Here is a 16401-nt window from a genome sequence, read left to right as displayed (position 1 = left end):
CACCATCAGACCTTTTTTTATTTATTTTTTGAACATTTCAGGATTTTTTTTATTTTTAATTTTTTAGAAAAGACAAAACCTTAGAACAAAAAAAACTGCGTATTTAATCTCGACCCATACAAACAAGTCCCTAAGGTTGAGAAACCCTGGTTTAGAAGTGTCAGTACCTTGATGTTGATGAGGTCGGTGATGAGAGGCATGAAGATCATCTCCTCTCCATCCCAGCTCTGTCTGGAGTTCACCTCGATCCTCCCCTTCAGCTTCCAGCGCTGGCGTCCGTATCGCATGAAGATCTACAACGCCACAAAAACCACGAGGTAACAGTCAGGAAAAAATAAGACTGAGAGAAAGATAAGACTGGGACAATCTAAATATTTGTTCTCCTCCATTATGCAGCATTGTTTTAAATCAGAACAGTGACTTACCTCATACTGGTCTCCTGGACAGAGCCTTGCGAAGCCAGCCAGACCTGGGAACAACGCAAAACAATTAAACATACCCGATTTAGAGAGGAAACAGGTCAAAGAGCGGAACCATTATGGGTCGGTAGAGTGACTAAAGCTACTGTTTGCTGTACTGGGATCCGAATTTGATACCGAACACAAACTCACAACAACATATATGAATCCAGAGGATTTGAATTCATGTCCTGGAGACCCAGTTGGTTTTGATTCTAGCCATCTAATTATGGGCTCATTTATTTAATACAATTAGCTGTAAAATAGAAAGGAATAAACCCTTTTCACAGCAAGCCGTAACACAGATTGAGATAATAACATTAAAGATATTTTTTGGGTTAGAACAAAACATTTGTTCAAATTTTATCTTTAATAAATAATAATAATGTAGCAAAAAACGAACAAAGTGGGATATTTACTCGCGACCCATAAAAATTGGTCCGGGAACCAAATTGGTCCCAACCCACTGTTTGAGAAACATTGACTTAAAGGCCCTTTCATTGAGGGTGTGTTTCATTTAGTTGTAAAGGGTCAATAGTCTGTGTTCTTCCAAAACCAGACATATAAACCGCGTTTGTCCCATCATTATTCACCGGTGATATTGTCTTGAAAATCCCACAACCTATTTGTAGGGTTATTATCGCGTCTCACCTTTCATTTTGATGTGAAACTCCCCGAGCAGGTTCTCCAGCTCGCTCTCGAACGTGTTCATGTTCTATAGACACACACACACACACACACACACACACACACACACACACACACACACACACACACACACACACACACACACACACACACACAGCAGTTAGGTAAACGGATCAGGGATTCTCAACTCTTTTAATTTCAAGGAACCCCTGCTTGATAAGCATTAGGCCAAAGATATTGAACATGGACGGACCACGTCAGAAATGTGGTGCTCTAGTCTACGGGGACCTACCAGGGGTCACAGACAAAGTCGAGAGAGAAGGATGAGGCTGCCGAAACTAGTGGCAAGCAAACTGACACTGTGAGAGCCAACACAGGGCAACACTGTAGAGCTCAAGACCCTGATGTTAGATAGGAGAGTGTGGAGGGCAGCGATTCAGGAGTCCCGAGTTCATTGGTGTTGGCTAGGCCGGCATATTGAATATTTTAAGAGATTGATAAAGTTATAGTAGGGCCTATTAATTGTGTTAAATGTCAACGAAACGTAGTGAAATATGCCAGTGATATAAGGTGCTAGAGTAAAAAGTTAAAACACATTTAGGGGTTCTGTGGATAAAAAGAAAAGTCTGTATGGGGTTCCCTGAGCCCAAAAAGTTTGAGAACTATTGATAGAGACACACAAGTAAGCAGCTCTTTGTCACACAACAACTACAACAGGAACAATAGTCATTAAGTCGTCAGGAAGCGGGCTTGACACAGCCATCCAGAACACAATTAAAGAGGAAGTAGGACAGTTGATTTAAGCATCGATGATGACAGGCGTGTGTGTGTGTGTGTGTGTGTGTGTGTGTGTGTGTGTGTGTGTGTGTGTGTGTGTGTGTGTGTGTGCGCGCGCGCGTGTGTGTGTGTCTGTGTGTATGACAGGGAGTGGAAGGCCATTATAGCGAACACGTGCCTTCAAGTAACATCTTGCTTACAAATCAGTCTACGCACCATTTGTAGCATGTATTTAAATAATATCACGTGATGACTAAATACGTGCCAGTGCATGTATGCACACACACACACACACACACACACACACACACACACACACACACACACACACACACACACACACACACTTATTATTTTTCAGTTGCGTGGTGTTGATATTTAATGTGTTCAATTTTTAATTTAACTTGGCCTCAGTGAAAATGTAGCAGATCTACAAGCTCAAAACACGTTTTGAGCTTGTTTATCTGCTACTTTTGAGTGACATTGTAGTATGATCAAGTAGGGGAATAATTTACGAAAAAACACAAAAAGATTGAATATGGAGATAAGAGGTTTGTGCCCGACCGCAAACGACAAACAACCAGAAGGAGGTGGAACCCGGGTGGAACAAGGCGGAAGGTTGGTCAAGTGGTCAGGGACCAATCGCATAATTGTTGACAAAGGGTCCATTGGAAAGTGAAGACAATTTTTGGAAGATTTTGGACGTCAACATACGCGGTTTGCAGAAAGTGTGTGTTCCTACCTCGGTGTACTCCTTGTACCGTCGGTTGACCTCGGCGATGCTGTCCTTGGTGCCCTTGGTGGAGGGAGAGGAGGAGAAGGCCTGCTTCATCCTACTGGCCCCGTCCCGCAGTCTGCTCTGGATGCAGAAGGCTTCGTACAGCTCGTCCACCTAGACACCATGCACACGCACACAGAGGAAATACGAGATTCTGTCAACAAGCAGTGCAAAGCACATTTGAATGATATGATAAATATGCAGTGGTGGAAAAAGTACTACTGCAAGTAAAAGTCCGGAATTCAAAATTTACTGAAAGTACAAAAATATTGGTATCAAAATGTACTTTAAGTACCAAAAGGAAACTACTCATTATGCCCAATGTCCCATTTCACAAGGTATCGTATGTATAAAATACATTCAAAACTTTTGAAAATAGCAGATCTACGGTATAGCGACGCGGTGTATTGGAGTAGAAGTAAAAGTATTGGAAATTGGAAATACTTGTGTAAAGTACAAATACCTCAAAATTGTACTCAAGTACAGTACTTGAGTAAATGTACTTAGTTACCTTCCACCACAAATATCTACTATAATGTCTGAAATCTGAAAACACATTCACAAAAATCTCCCTGGGCATGAGACAAATCTAGTGAGCAAATCACCATCCAGAACGTCTCTGTGTCCGAATCTTTTTATTCATTTATTCAAGGATACCCTTTATCTACAGTATCTTCAGGCATTGAAAGTAGGCTTTCAAGGGCTCTATCTCTCAAATGCATGTCACATGACTCAGTCCTGCTGATTTTCACCAAGAGCAAAACTTGACCAATAGACCCTTTTCACTGGTAAACAAAGCTGAAGGTAATGACATTAATTACTGGTGTGTATCATTTAGGTGTTAGGTGCCATATTTTCATTTTATAATGAGCTTAATGCTCAGCTTAAGCATCCAGTCAACCCTGAGGGACACTTGTACATGTCACACACACACACACACACACACACACACACACACACACACACACACACACACACACAATTGTTCATATTATTTAGTCACAAGGTCTTGCTAATACTTTTCAGTGGTTCAATATTTATGGAATGAAGTACCATACCAGCATTCATTTAAGAAATGAGACATGAAAATTTGAAATATGAAGATACAAGGTTTCTGCCCAACAGCACTGAAGCAAGCTACTCCATCATAATTTGTCACTTCCACATTAGAACCTCTCTTTGTTAAAAGTGACAGTGCACACCGCCCGGTGGGACACTCACGGAGAGGGGGCGCGACAGACGGCGTCCGCCGCTCATTTGGGAGGCATCTGCCAGAGCTCGTTATGCACAGCCAACGCCGTCTCATCCCACCACCCCCCGGGGTGAGGCGCAGGAAGAATTCACATGTAAAAACACAGCTTTCAGCCAGGTTTATAACACTCAGAGCGTCAGCTGTGATGAAAACATAGCAACACGGGACAAGAGGCGCGATGGTAGCTTATACTGGTGTGCGTACCGCCGCGTGGTTCACAAACCTCCAAGGACCCTGCCAGAGTTTACACTTTTTGACGTTTGATAAATGTTATTAAAGACTAGAGTAAATTCTTTGTTTAAAACCAGGGCACAGTCTTAATGCAATACTACAGCAGTGTGTGTGTGTGTGTGTGTGTGTGTGTGTGTGTGTGTGTGTGTGTGTGTGTGTGTGTGTGTGTGTGTGTGTGTGTGCGCACGCGCACGCACAGGACGTGTGTGTGGCGGTGTGCAACGTGCGTGAGTGTGTTAACTACCTTCCTGTGGTAGACTAACTCAGAACCAACAAGGAGCATGGGTTCAGTGAACTGAACCCATGCAGCTCTGGTAGCTCAACCAGTCAGTGCACTCACTGACTATATGCTGTTTGTTAACTGGCACCCTGATAATACGTGTCTTATGTGTGGATGTGTGGCTGTAGACCCCTTTGTCTGTGTGCTTCCTGTGTGAAGACTGTTGAACTGTCACCTCAACTGTTACCAACCGTGTGTCTGTGTGTGTGGTATGCACTGGACCTGCTTGTTTATCTGTTGTTTTTAACCATGTACCTCATGCATGTATCCTATATTAAAAGTGTGTTGTCTAACCACAATGTGTCGTCATGGCATCAGCCACAAACAAATCAGTCAGCTCCATATACGGGCACAAAAGGGGCCATGCCTACTGTATATATTTGGGCATTAGTGATGAGCGGGTCGACCCGTAACCCGCGGGACCCGCGGGTCAACCCGCGGCGCGGGTGGGTCGAGTCAGAATTTCAGAGGCAATTATGCGGGCTGTGGGTGAGCGGGTCAGCCGCTCTCACACGCAAAAAAAATTGAAACAATCACATGCTCTTGTTTTGTCTTTATTCCTAATTAGAATAAGAATAATAACAATAAAACAGCTTGAATATACTTGGGGATTATTTTCTAACCATGATTTTACAGAATAAAAAAAAAATCGCGGGTCGCGGGGCGGCTTGAGCCATAGATTTATATATGGGTTCGCGGGGCGGGTTGAGGCGGGTTGGGTTCCGTCGCGGGGCGGGGCGGGTCGTGAAAAAACCCGACCCGCTCATCACTATAGGGCATATACCACAATCTCCAAATATGGGCATAAAAGGGACATGGACTGACAGATACAGATATCCCATTGCTCAGAGCCACAAATCCAACCGCTATGGCCATATGGGCATAGCTGGTTTCCTTGTTTTCTAAACATCGCTATTATTTTCCTGAAAACCGCAAATGATGCAGTAGCTTGTATGACAAAAGAAATGCACCCACTTTTCTTTACACCTGATGTGACAACAAGGTTGAAGTCGAGTTGAGCCTATCTACGCAGTGGACCTGGTTGTGTGTATAATGTCTGTAGAACAGTTGTGTCAGTTTATAAATGGTAAATGTATTTGTAAAGCACCTTTATCCAAGGCGCTTTACAATGTGCATTACATTCACACACCGACGGCGGAGGAAACCTTGCAAGGCACCAGCCTGCCCATCGGGGGCAATTAGGGGTTCAGTGTCTTGCTCAAGGACACTTTGGCACTAACTCTGGGGGAGCCTGGGATCGAACTGGGAACCTTCCAAAGCGGCCGCTCTACCTCCTGAGCCACTGCAGCCCCTAATAGCCTTATATAGCCTGGTTGCGCGTATGTAATGTCCGTGGCATGGTTGTGTATACTGTATGTCCATGGCATGCAGTGGGCCTGGTGGTATGTTGTTGGTCTCTATACTGCAGCTGAACACACGATACCGCTATGAAAAAAAAAAGCCTCCACAACTGTTCTTCTCAGTTATTCTCAGCTGTTTGCTGTGGGCCCGGTGGGCAGAGGACCAACAGTACACCCCTGCAAAAAAAAACATTGTTTACTGTGGAAAAGAACTTGCCTCAGCAGGGGAAATAAAGTCATAGAACTTTATATTCTGTTAACTGAAGTGCAGAGGGACACGAAATGCACTGCAGTGCAAGAAATATGAACATTAGGCTCTTCTAAATGTATATTGTCACTGTCGGGTGGAAACCTTGTCTGTCAAAAGGACAAAAACAGTAAAACCCTTTTTAAATAGTGAAAATAGCAGATCTACAAGCTCACAACGCCTCTCTTCGTGAGGCGTTGTGAGCTTGTAGATCTTCTATTTTCAGTACTGTACTTTTGTTCGACACTCTTGCATGATGAAGTAGGGCGTTCATTTAGTACAAAACATACATAAATGAGGCGCAGTTTACGGAGCTAGTTCAGGCCAGGCAACTCAGGGATTGGGCCAACCGACCAGGTGACTAGTCACATGCATTTTTCTCCTGGTCGGTGGGTTATAAGCATTGCTCTGCCTACCTGTTCATTCTAGTTGCGCTCTTCTGCTGGGCTGACGTGCCGACACTGCTGCTGCTCTGTTGCTGAGATCTGCTGGATCTGCTGCCTTTGCTTGCTACGTATGCTGCTACCATGAATAGTCTCATCCCACCACCTCCCCGGCATCCACCTGTAGGTTCTGTTTCTAGATCCCCGTGGGGGTCTTTATTCACTCCCTGTAAATGCTATTTGGCATGTAACATTTATTAAAATGTTATTCTTACAGGGAGTGAATGGATTCAGAGACCTGACGCCAAACTATGCGTCTTCATGCTTCCTATATCTATGCTCAAGCTTGCTTAATAAATATATATTCTAATCCAATCCAATTGTTGTCTGACTGAAGTAGAAATATGGAGATACAAGGTTTCTGCCAGACAGCGACAGTATCTCTCTATACTTCGTAAACAAACTATTTTTCATGAGGTTAACTATAAGGCAGATCATGGCATCAAATGTACTTCAATTCACTTGAATTCCTGTTTAAATAAAATCGCAAAATGGACAAAAGGCTTAAACTGGAACTCTCTCTCTTTTCATTTCAAAGGGGCTTTATTGGCATGAGAAAACATGCGTTTACATTGCTAAAGCAAAAAGTGGAACAAAACAATCATAACAAAACAACGTATACAATTAAATGGCGAATAGAGAAATGTGTAAACAGAGCTGTGTTACATTACAACTTAGAGAAAACTAACTTTACAAAAACCATAATAATTGTGCATTTGCTGTCAGAAAAAAAAGCATTATGCATCCATGTAAGAAAAGTTAGCTTGGGATAAACTTTTGAAACAAATGGCAGCAGTATTTCAGTTCACTTCACTTTGTATAAAACCTTTGACAAATTTAGCAGCCCTCGCTCGCTCTCATCCCCCCTCTCTCTTTCTCGTTCTCCCCCTTTCTCATTCCCTCTCTTTCTCCCCCCTCTCTCTCTCAAATTACATCTATAATTGGTCGAACAGAAAAATAATGTTGAAAATGCATCCTTTTTGTTTCATGTTGCCTCAAACATCCACTCACTGTCCACGTGTGTGTGTGTGTGTATGTGTCCTTGTGTGTCCTTTGTGTTATATAGGGACATCATGTTGAGGTGTAACCAGACGACCCGGTAACACACTAAAACCTCACCACAGCCACACTGCAAGGCATGCTGGGTAATGATTCTCCAACCATCCGTAACACCTCAGTTCACCAACCAACAATCACAAACACTTAACACACACCACGTACACAACCTGACATAAAACACTGTTAACCACTTAAACCCTATATGGTTGACCAGAGTCCCTCAGGGCTTTATACTAGTGTCTTTTCAGTTTTTACTCTACATGAACCATTTTCAAAGAAAATAGCAGATCTACGTCTACGTCTCAACATGTCACGTTGTGACTCGTTGAGAGCTTGTAGATCTGCAACGGTAATTTTCCCTTACACAAAAAATCTCCAAATCTCCACACGGTGGAAAGCCTGGTTTTGGTTTCAGAACAGACTGTGATCCAGTCTAGGGCACCGACTAGATCACTGACATGATCTACAAGCTGAGCTTGAGGATCAACACATTTTTTGCTAAAATTATCGCCCAATTTCGCAAAATTAGTAGATATCTGGATATGAATGACATAACCATCTGCATGACACTGGTAGTGTTTGTATGCTCCTATAACCACTTCAGACCTTTTTTATACATCATTGTATGATGATGTCGTCCTGCGAAAATAGCGAACATGCTCTAAGAGCTTGTAGATCTGTTATTGTTGCCCTTTCGTTGTTAAAAGTTGGGGAAAAAACTGGTGGAATCACGATTCTGCAAAATCTGAAAAACATTAAGACTTAGAGGGAAACCTTGCCCCTTTTTCAACCGAAATCCCATTGTTCTGAAGTGTGGAGATCAATATATTGTGGCAAAAACTACCCTATGACTGCTGCGTTAACGTGAAAGACATTCATATGGTGAGTAAGGATGACTACAATTTGAGTACACTACTCATAAATTAGTACATTTATAAATAATAATAATATATTTTAAATACAAGTTAATATTGTATATACCATATAAGCAATGTAAAGAAATCATAGAAAAATGGTCTATGTTTATGAAGGATATATACCGTATGGCTTTAGTTTAGTTAAAGTAGAGATGATGGTATAAGGCTTGTGGATAGCATAGAGTCTTTAGGATAAAGGGGGAAGGTCCTCTTAAGCTGGGGCCATTATCCCAGATCACAGGGGTTTTTACACATTCATATATACGCGCGCACACACACACACACACACACACACACACACACACACACACACACACACACACACACACACACACACACACACACACACACACACACACACACACACACACACACACACACACACACACACACACACACACACACACACACACACACACACACACACACACACACACAATGCCAGAGGCACAGTGATTATAAGGAGATTAAACCAGGCGGACCACTTCAAAAACACATCAAACACGGACCCCTCTCTAGGGAGGCGTGAGTGTGTGTGTGTGTGTGTGTGTGTGTGTGTGTGTGTGTGTGCGTGTGTCGATTAACATCTGAGGACAAGAGGGACGAGGGAGGCGGGGGGGTCATCAAAAAGACCCGACATGATTACGTGCAAAATGTCACTTTCCAGCGCATGGTAAACATGCAAACAGGCACGAACGCACACATACAGACAGATGCACACATACAGTATACACAAAGCAGACACACACACATTTGTTTTACTATACTTGTGAGGACCGCCTCCCCCCATATTTAATCCCCAACCCGAAAGCCGAAAATATCAGATCTAGAATAGATTGGCTCCTTTAGGCGCGCAGCGCTATAAATCAGGCATAACTCCCCAACGCCATTAAAACTTAATGCGCAGCTTTCCTAATTGTAAACCTAACTCCACAACAATAAAACAACCATTTCTCTCATGAGGACCGGGGAGATTGTCCTCACAATAAATGTTCTTACTAGTTGTGGGGACATTTGGCTCTCACAAGTATACTAGCACACACACACACCCCCAATTTCATGTAGGATAACATCATAGGCCTTGAATTAAGCCACCTGCTACTTCCTCGTGTGCCAATTACATCTTGGACATCTGCGGGCGCGCGAGCACACACACACACACACAAACACACACACACACACACACGCTGAAAGATGGCTGTTTAGTCGTCCCTCGCGGCGGTCATTTCATTTGCAGCTGCCTCACACAGACACGCACACCTACTGTAACACACACACACACACACACACACAGTTATCACCTAGTAAAGTGTGTCAAGCTGAATCAGAATCAACTTTATTGTCACATCACAAGTGTAAAGAAGTGGGTGACATTTTGTTTAGTTTTTGATGTTTCCATGAAGAGATAAAGGAAAAGAAGGCGGGGGGGACAGGGAGAGCAAGGATACAAATAAATCAAACCGTGAAGAGAGGCATGTCAAGAACAAGCAAGGATCTAAGATATCTACAGACAGACACACATAGTGTCGTCTCGTGAGCCAGACAGTTGCCTCCCACAATTCTCAAATCTTTCCGTCATACAGTCTGGAGCACGGCAGCTCTGACACTGATCAGAGGATAAAGTGGATGTGAAGCCTCCTCCCCGCCTCCGTTTAGTCTTTACACGCGCAAATGTGTCCTAATATAAATCACAATAATAACTATACAAACTATCGGTCAAAATATTTGTAATCTGTGGGCTGGGCTCTCTCACTCACACACACACACACACACACACACACACACACACACACACACACACACACACACACACACACACACACACACACACACACACACACACACACACACACACACACACACACACACACACACACACACACACACACACACACACACACACACACACAGTACTCATGTCTCGCTACCTTTGAGTCAGAGGTGCAAAGCCCTGTGTTCCTCTTTACAGACAGAATAAAAAGGTGATGACAGCCCCCCACCCCCACCCCTACAGCTAGCACCTGTCTCGTAAAAAAAAAACACTCACTTCCTGTTTGACCCTGGTTGTATATCCTGTAAACGGGGGCCGGGGCACATGGGAGAGAGTGGCTGGTGCCATGTGGGCCGTGTCATCACAGCGTGGAAGAAGTTTTTTTTAATTTACTTATTTGCCCTGCGTTTACATAACAAGAAAACAGATATACATTTTTACTAATAATTTCCCTCGATACCAGCAGTCATCAGCCACTGGAGTGGTGTGGTGGTGTTTACCTGCAGAAACACATTGCCATATTTTGGTGTTTGCACTGTTGTTGCAAACACCATTGTTTTGGTAGACAGGGAGGATTTTTTGGTCTACCAAAACAAACAGTGAAAACACTAGACCTGAAGTCAATGGTTTTGTGGCAGGCTGATTCATCTCACTTGGTGGTTATCTGCTAATGGAGAGTGTGTGTGTGTGTGTGTGTGTGTGTGTGTGTGTGTGTGTGTGTGTGTGTGTGTGTGTGTGTGTGTGTGTGTGTGTGTGTGTGTGTGTGCATACTGTTGTGAACATAGCATGAATATCTGTTTCGTTTCCCTAATTTGCTATCAAAGTTCAAGTGGAACACACACACACACACACACACACACACACACACACACACACACACGCCCCTCTCCAATGTTCCTCATCAAAGTATCCCCCCTCTCCCTCTCTGCTCCACTGACTGCCTTGACCTACATCCTCAATGCCAACACAACACTTGGCTACATGAGCACGCCTGTCCAATGATTGGTGTGTGTGTGTGTGTGTGTGTGTGTGTGTGTGTGTGTGTGTGTGTGTGTGTGTGTGTGTGTGTGTGTGTGTGTGTGTGTGTGTGTGTGTGTGTGTGTGTGTGTGTGTGTGTGTGTGTGTGTGTGTGTGTGTGTGTGTGTGTGTGTGTGTGTGTGTACATGTAAAGGGTTAACATCTCCCAGTAGATGTCTCCCCTGAGCTCTTCAAAATTTGAAAGACTCCTTCTCCAGGTAACCATGGCTACCTCTAGAACAACACTGTGTGTGTGTGTGTGTGTGTGTGTGTGTGTGTGTGTGTGTGTGTGTGTGTGTGTGTGTGTGTGTGTGTGTGTGTGTGTGTGTGTGTGTGTGTGTGTGTGTGTGTGTGTGTGTGTGTGTGTGTGTGTGTGATTGGTAATCAGGGTTATGGAATTCATGTATTATATATTGTTGCTGTAAGGTGGACACCTTGTATGTCCAAAACTGTTCCCTTTTCAGGAAACGAAAAGAAGAAAAAAAGGCTACAGTACGTTCCAATAGTCATTTGGTCACAAGTTCTTGTTAATACTTTTCATTGGTTAAATATTTATAAAACCCACAGACATTCTGGACGTGTCATTATAGGCCAAAACCTTTTCAAAAATAGGGAAAATAGCAAATCTACAAGGCAAGCTCACAACACGTTGCGATGCATTTTGAGCTTGTAGATCAGCTAACTTTGCTACTTTTGCATGACAACGGTCCTTCAGCATAAGGCTGTGGCTTTCATGGCCTCCGTGAAATTCCTCTGCTGGTTACACTATTCTGTCTTGTTGCCTCAGCTGTGTGTACTGCTTTTCTTTTTCCGTCGTGTTTATATATTTTTCTGTTAATGATCAGAGTGTTTGTTGTGAATGCACAGGCAATCAAGTCGCGTTTAATTGAATTCAGTCCAACTGTAAGAGGAAAGAAGACTCACAAACAACACACATAGGGCTTGGCACCACGCCCACACCTCACCACAAACCACCAGCTCCATACCAAACATAACAACAACACACTTCCAAACACAACGCTGTATGTTGAAGACAGCTGGGGTTTTTCCCAATACATTTGGATATTTTCTTTCCCCCCCATTCAATCCCTGGCTTAACTTCTGATCCTTTTGTCGAATCCTTCTGTCCTTACAACGGATTAAATCATAATAGGTGACGCATGCCTGAGTCATCCCTAGCGTGCCTGTTCTGTTGATGTCATTGTAGGTGAACATTATAGTTAGCCGATCTACAAGTTCACAGCAAGTCCCAACGCAACTCACTGTGGGCTTGTAGGTCAGCTATTTTCAGCAAAGAGATTTGCTGTGGAGGGGGAAAAGTAAGGGGGCGAAGTACAGAGCCCTGGTAGGGTTTAATAGGTTAATGACTTTTTAATGACTAGATTTAGCTAACAACCATGCTGTGTGTTGTGCGATCCTACTGTACACGCAAAGCTCTCCAGCAAAAAAAAGACATGGGACTCGCGTTGTGACGCACATGCAGAAACTGTGACATCCGGTGCGTCTTGGCTTTGTCAAGTCACTTAACTCATTCAGTGCCCAGCTTATTTATGGTATTTTGGCTCTGAGTGCCACAGCCAAAATTCATTGTAAAAAAAAAAGTGCTTAGGAGCCGAGATACAGCCTTTTTCAGTAAGAAGTTAAACAAAGAGTGAATGGAGGAGCAAATCTTCAAATCATCATATCTTGGGTTCTGAACATTTTTTTCCAAAAAAAATTCACGTTTTAGACATTGAATGAGTTAAGTGTCTAGACGAACACACTTGGCCCGTGTCCGGGGGAGGGATGGGTGGGTAGGTAACAGGATAGGTGGGCACCAAGGAAGAGTGGGCACCTCGGTGTTAAATTGGCTATTTTTTTCCAAAATGTAAAAAAATCTAATATTTGGTATGTAAAGTAAAGTATACATTCAGGGGTACTCAACAGGCGGACCGCGATCCATGATCGGACTGCGGGACACCTCTCAGTGGAAAATTATAATAAAAAAAATAATTAAAAAAATCCAAATAAATTATTTCTATAACCCTAACCTACCCCTAACCCTAAAACCGAAATAAATTAACAAAAAACGGGGGGAAAAGTACCCGAATCCGCCGAAATCCGCAAAAAAGAATCACGCGCGCGCAGCGCTCGCATGTGCGGACCCTAGCCTTATTCAAAAACGTATTTGTGGACCTTCAAGATTTGTTGTTGAGTACCCCTGGATGATCAGAACATGCTTAAACATTCGACAATTATGGTCTTCCATTTCTAAAATTGCTACAAATTGCTACAAAACCTGTATATTCAGTCATTTTGGGGCATAAACAATACGTTGAAGGATAAGATAATGATGAAGTCTGATAATGATGTACCGTGCAAGTTCAAAAAGACAATTTTACATCGAGGTGCCCAGATGTCCCTAGTGCCCACCTATCCTGTATCCGGCGAAAGAACCGGCCAGAAGCTGTGCTCACGTTCACTTCTCCCATTGGAATTAATAGTCACTCACAACTCACAACCTACAATGCCTCTGGTCTCCTAAGGACAGCCACCCACGTCACACAGATACAGGAAGTAAAAGCAAGATGGGCGGCCTTGGTTTTCTATGGTTTGTCTTGGGTAATATACAAGTGTGTGTGTGTGTGTGTGTGTGTGTGTGTGTGTGTGTGTGTGTGTGTGTGTGTGTGTGTGTGTGTGTGTGTGTCCATCCGCAGCTAATCTCTCAAACTACTACAACAAGCTGCATAAGATTTCTTCTGCCCACTGCCAGCAGGCCAAAGACATTCCCGAACATAAAATCTATTGCATCCTACGATGCACTGTGCATGTAAAAATATATTTTTTCAAGCTAATATCTTCGTTACACCAACATTGTTGGCGAAATAGCGTTAGTCTCACTGGTCAAGTTCATAGCGATCACTGTAGTGGCTCTTCCACACAGAACCCCGTAACCTAAGACAGACAGACTGACAAAACCAAAAAGACCAGGTTTCGGGTCCCAGATTGACCCAGAACCAGCGTTTCTCGTTCACTATTATCACAACAGCGCCACCTACCTTGCTCATGTGGAACTCCAGGCGTCTCATGTAGCGCTCGATGGTTTTGATTTGCTGCAGACAGAGGCACAACGCACACTCACTGTTACACTTAAAAGGTAAGACAACATTCAGCCCCTTAATGTCACACTCTCAGCGCCTTTGTTTCATAATGTTGCTCATTTCAGCAATTATGCAGTTTGCATAATTGCCTCCGAGCTATTCTTCAGGGGGAAAAAGTACATTTACCAAACAACAAAAGCACAGATAGTGGTGGCTGTCAGCTTTCAGAGAACAAAAGAAAATATTATGGAACCACCAATATTATTGAAATTGTTATTTATAATCATAATTATGTTGGGGGAAAAGTGATACTTGTTCCACACCATCTTAAAAGGTCTGTGGATTAAGTCAATATCGTTGTACACCGAAAATAGCCAATCTATAAGCTCACAACGCATCAATGTGAGCTTGTAGATCTGCTTTTTTAGGCAAATAACATCATACGACGAAGCATAAATCAGGCTTTGTGTTCCCTATACAGTAGCACACAGCCTGTAAAAGCCTGTTCTTGTACACGTGTATACCTGTAAGCTTGTTCTTCTCTGCTTAGCATTAAGAAAATATTATGTTCTTTATTTCTACATCTCCTAACTGGTGGCTCATGGCCTGAACACCTGGACATTTTCATAGAGTCAATGACTGAGGCCAACTTAGGGACACTGTTCACCACTAGGATATTGGGTTATAACTTAAAAATAAAACATAGAAACCCATAACTCACCTTGTCCAGATCATACAGTACTCCCTGGAGAGAAAACACAAGGATGTTGTGTTATTAACAAGTCTGATCTCAGTAAATAAAGACACAGGAAACATGGAGGTACATTGCTGAATGATACTTTTTGGCTTTGATCTAATTTCCAATTTCCACCTCAAGTAGGCTTGGAGTGTCATCTATTGTAAGAAACGGAGAGCTTTTGAATGGCTAATTTGGTTTTCGAACAATTTAGCCCTAATGCCATCCGGTCTTCCACCGGTTCATCAGAGGCGTTATCTTCGAGAAAAAGTAGGCAATAAAAGTGACCAGTTAAGCCTATTTCAAAAACAGTTATGACAGTTTGGACGGGGTTGGACAGCTGAGAGGTCATGTCTCACCAGGCGAGAGTTCCTCTTCATGTCCTTCATCAACGAGGTGAGTTTGTCCAACTCTGTCTGATGGACTTCCAGATACTCACTGACAGAGAGAGACAGAGACAGCACATTAAATCATACGTTTGTATGCATAGGTATTTTTGTTTTCTTCACAATTGAAAAGTAATGGTCTTGTTTCCACAGCAAAAACAAAGTTTAACTTTCAGAGGTAAATGAACACTCCAGATTTCACAATTATTAGTAATGATGATATCTGGTCTAAAAAGTTAGTTAGATAACCTGACAACTACAACAAACAAACAGTATAACAGAGAATGTCTACTCACTCCAGGCCTTGTTTCAGTGCAGTGTAGACGTCCTCCAGTCTTTTGGGTTGAGGCTCTCTGGAGGCGCTGCCCCCCTTGTGTCCTGACAGGTGGGCTTTCTTGGGCTTCGACTGAGGCTTCTTCTGCACCGCAGAGTTACCCATGAACGAGTTACACCTGCACACACACACACACACACACACACACACACACACACACACACACACACACACACACACACACACACACACACACACACACACACACACACACACACACACACACACACACACACACACACACACACACACACACACACACACACACACACACACACACACACAATATAATGGGTCAGTCAGAGGCTGGCTTCCACAGCGTTGATTCAGTTCTTTGCGCTTCTGAAGGAAAAGATTTGTTGTTGCTCCATGCAGGTACACTCTTTTGCCATGTTGAAAATGTCAGAACACTTAGTCCGTAAAGTGTTTGAAAGGGGGCCGCATTTGCCCAAACGTCAACGGCAAAAGCCCTTCTCTCTCACACACACACACACACACACACACACACACACACACACACACACACACACACACACACACACACACACACACACACACACACACACACACACACACACACACACACACACACACACACACACACACACACACACACACACACACAC

General features: G+C 43.2%; 1 protein-coding gene across 2 annotated transcripts in view; it reads right to left on the bottom strand.

Annotated features, from left to right (window-relative positions):
• Positions 1–16401, bottom strand: part of ripor2 (RHO family interacting cell polarization regulator 2) — a 118636-nt gene that overhangs the window by 17082 nt on the left and 85153 nt on the right. For both annotated transcript variants that reach the window (XM_084081342.1, XM_084081343.1), the window contains exons 3-10: positions 15738–15893; positions 15415–15493; positions 15041–15064; positions 14278–14331; positions 2626–2775; positions 1110–1173; positions 426–469; positions 168–293 (exon numbers count right to left, since the gene is read on the bottom strand). In XM_084081342.1, coding sequence (XP_083937468.1) covers positions 168–293; positions 426–469; positions 1110–1173; positions 2626–2775; positions 14278–14331; positions 15041–15064; positions 15415–15493; positions 15738–15893 — 697 coding nt within the window. The remainder of the gene's footprint in view (positions 1–167; positions 294–425; positions 470–1109; positions 1174–2625; positions 2776–14277; positions 14332–15040; positions 15065–15414; positions 15494–15737; positions 15894–16401) is intronic.

The sequence above is a fragment of the Gymnoscopelus microlampas genome (assembly GCF_963454915.1).
Source record: "Gymnoscopelus microlampas genome assembly, chromosome: 15".
NCBI classification, from domain to species: Eukaryota; Metazoa; Chordata; class Actinopteri; order Myctophiformes; family Myctophidae; genus Gymnoscopelus; species Gymnoscopelus microlampas.
This window is presented reverse-complemented; position numbering and strand designations above follow the sequence as displayed.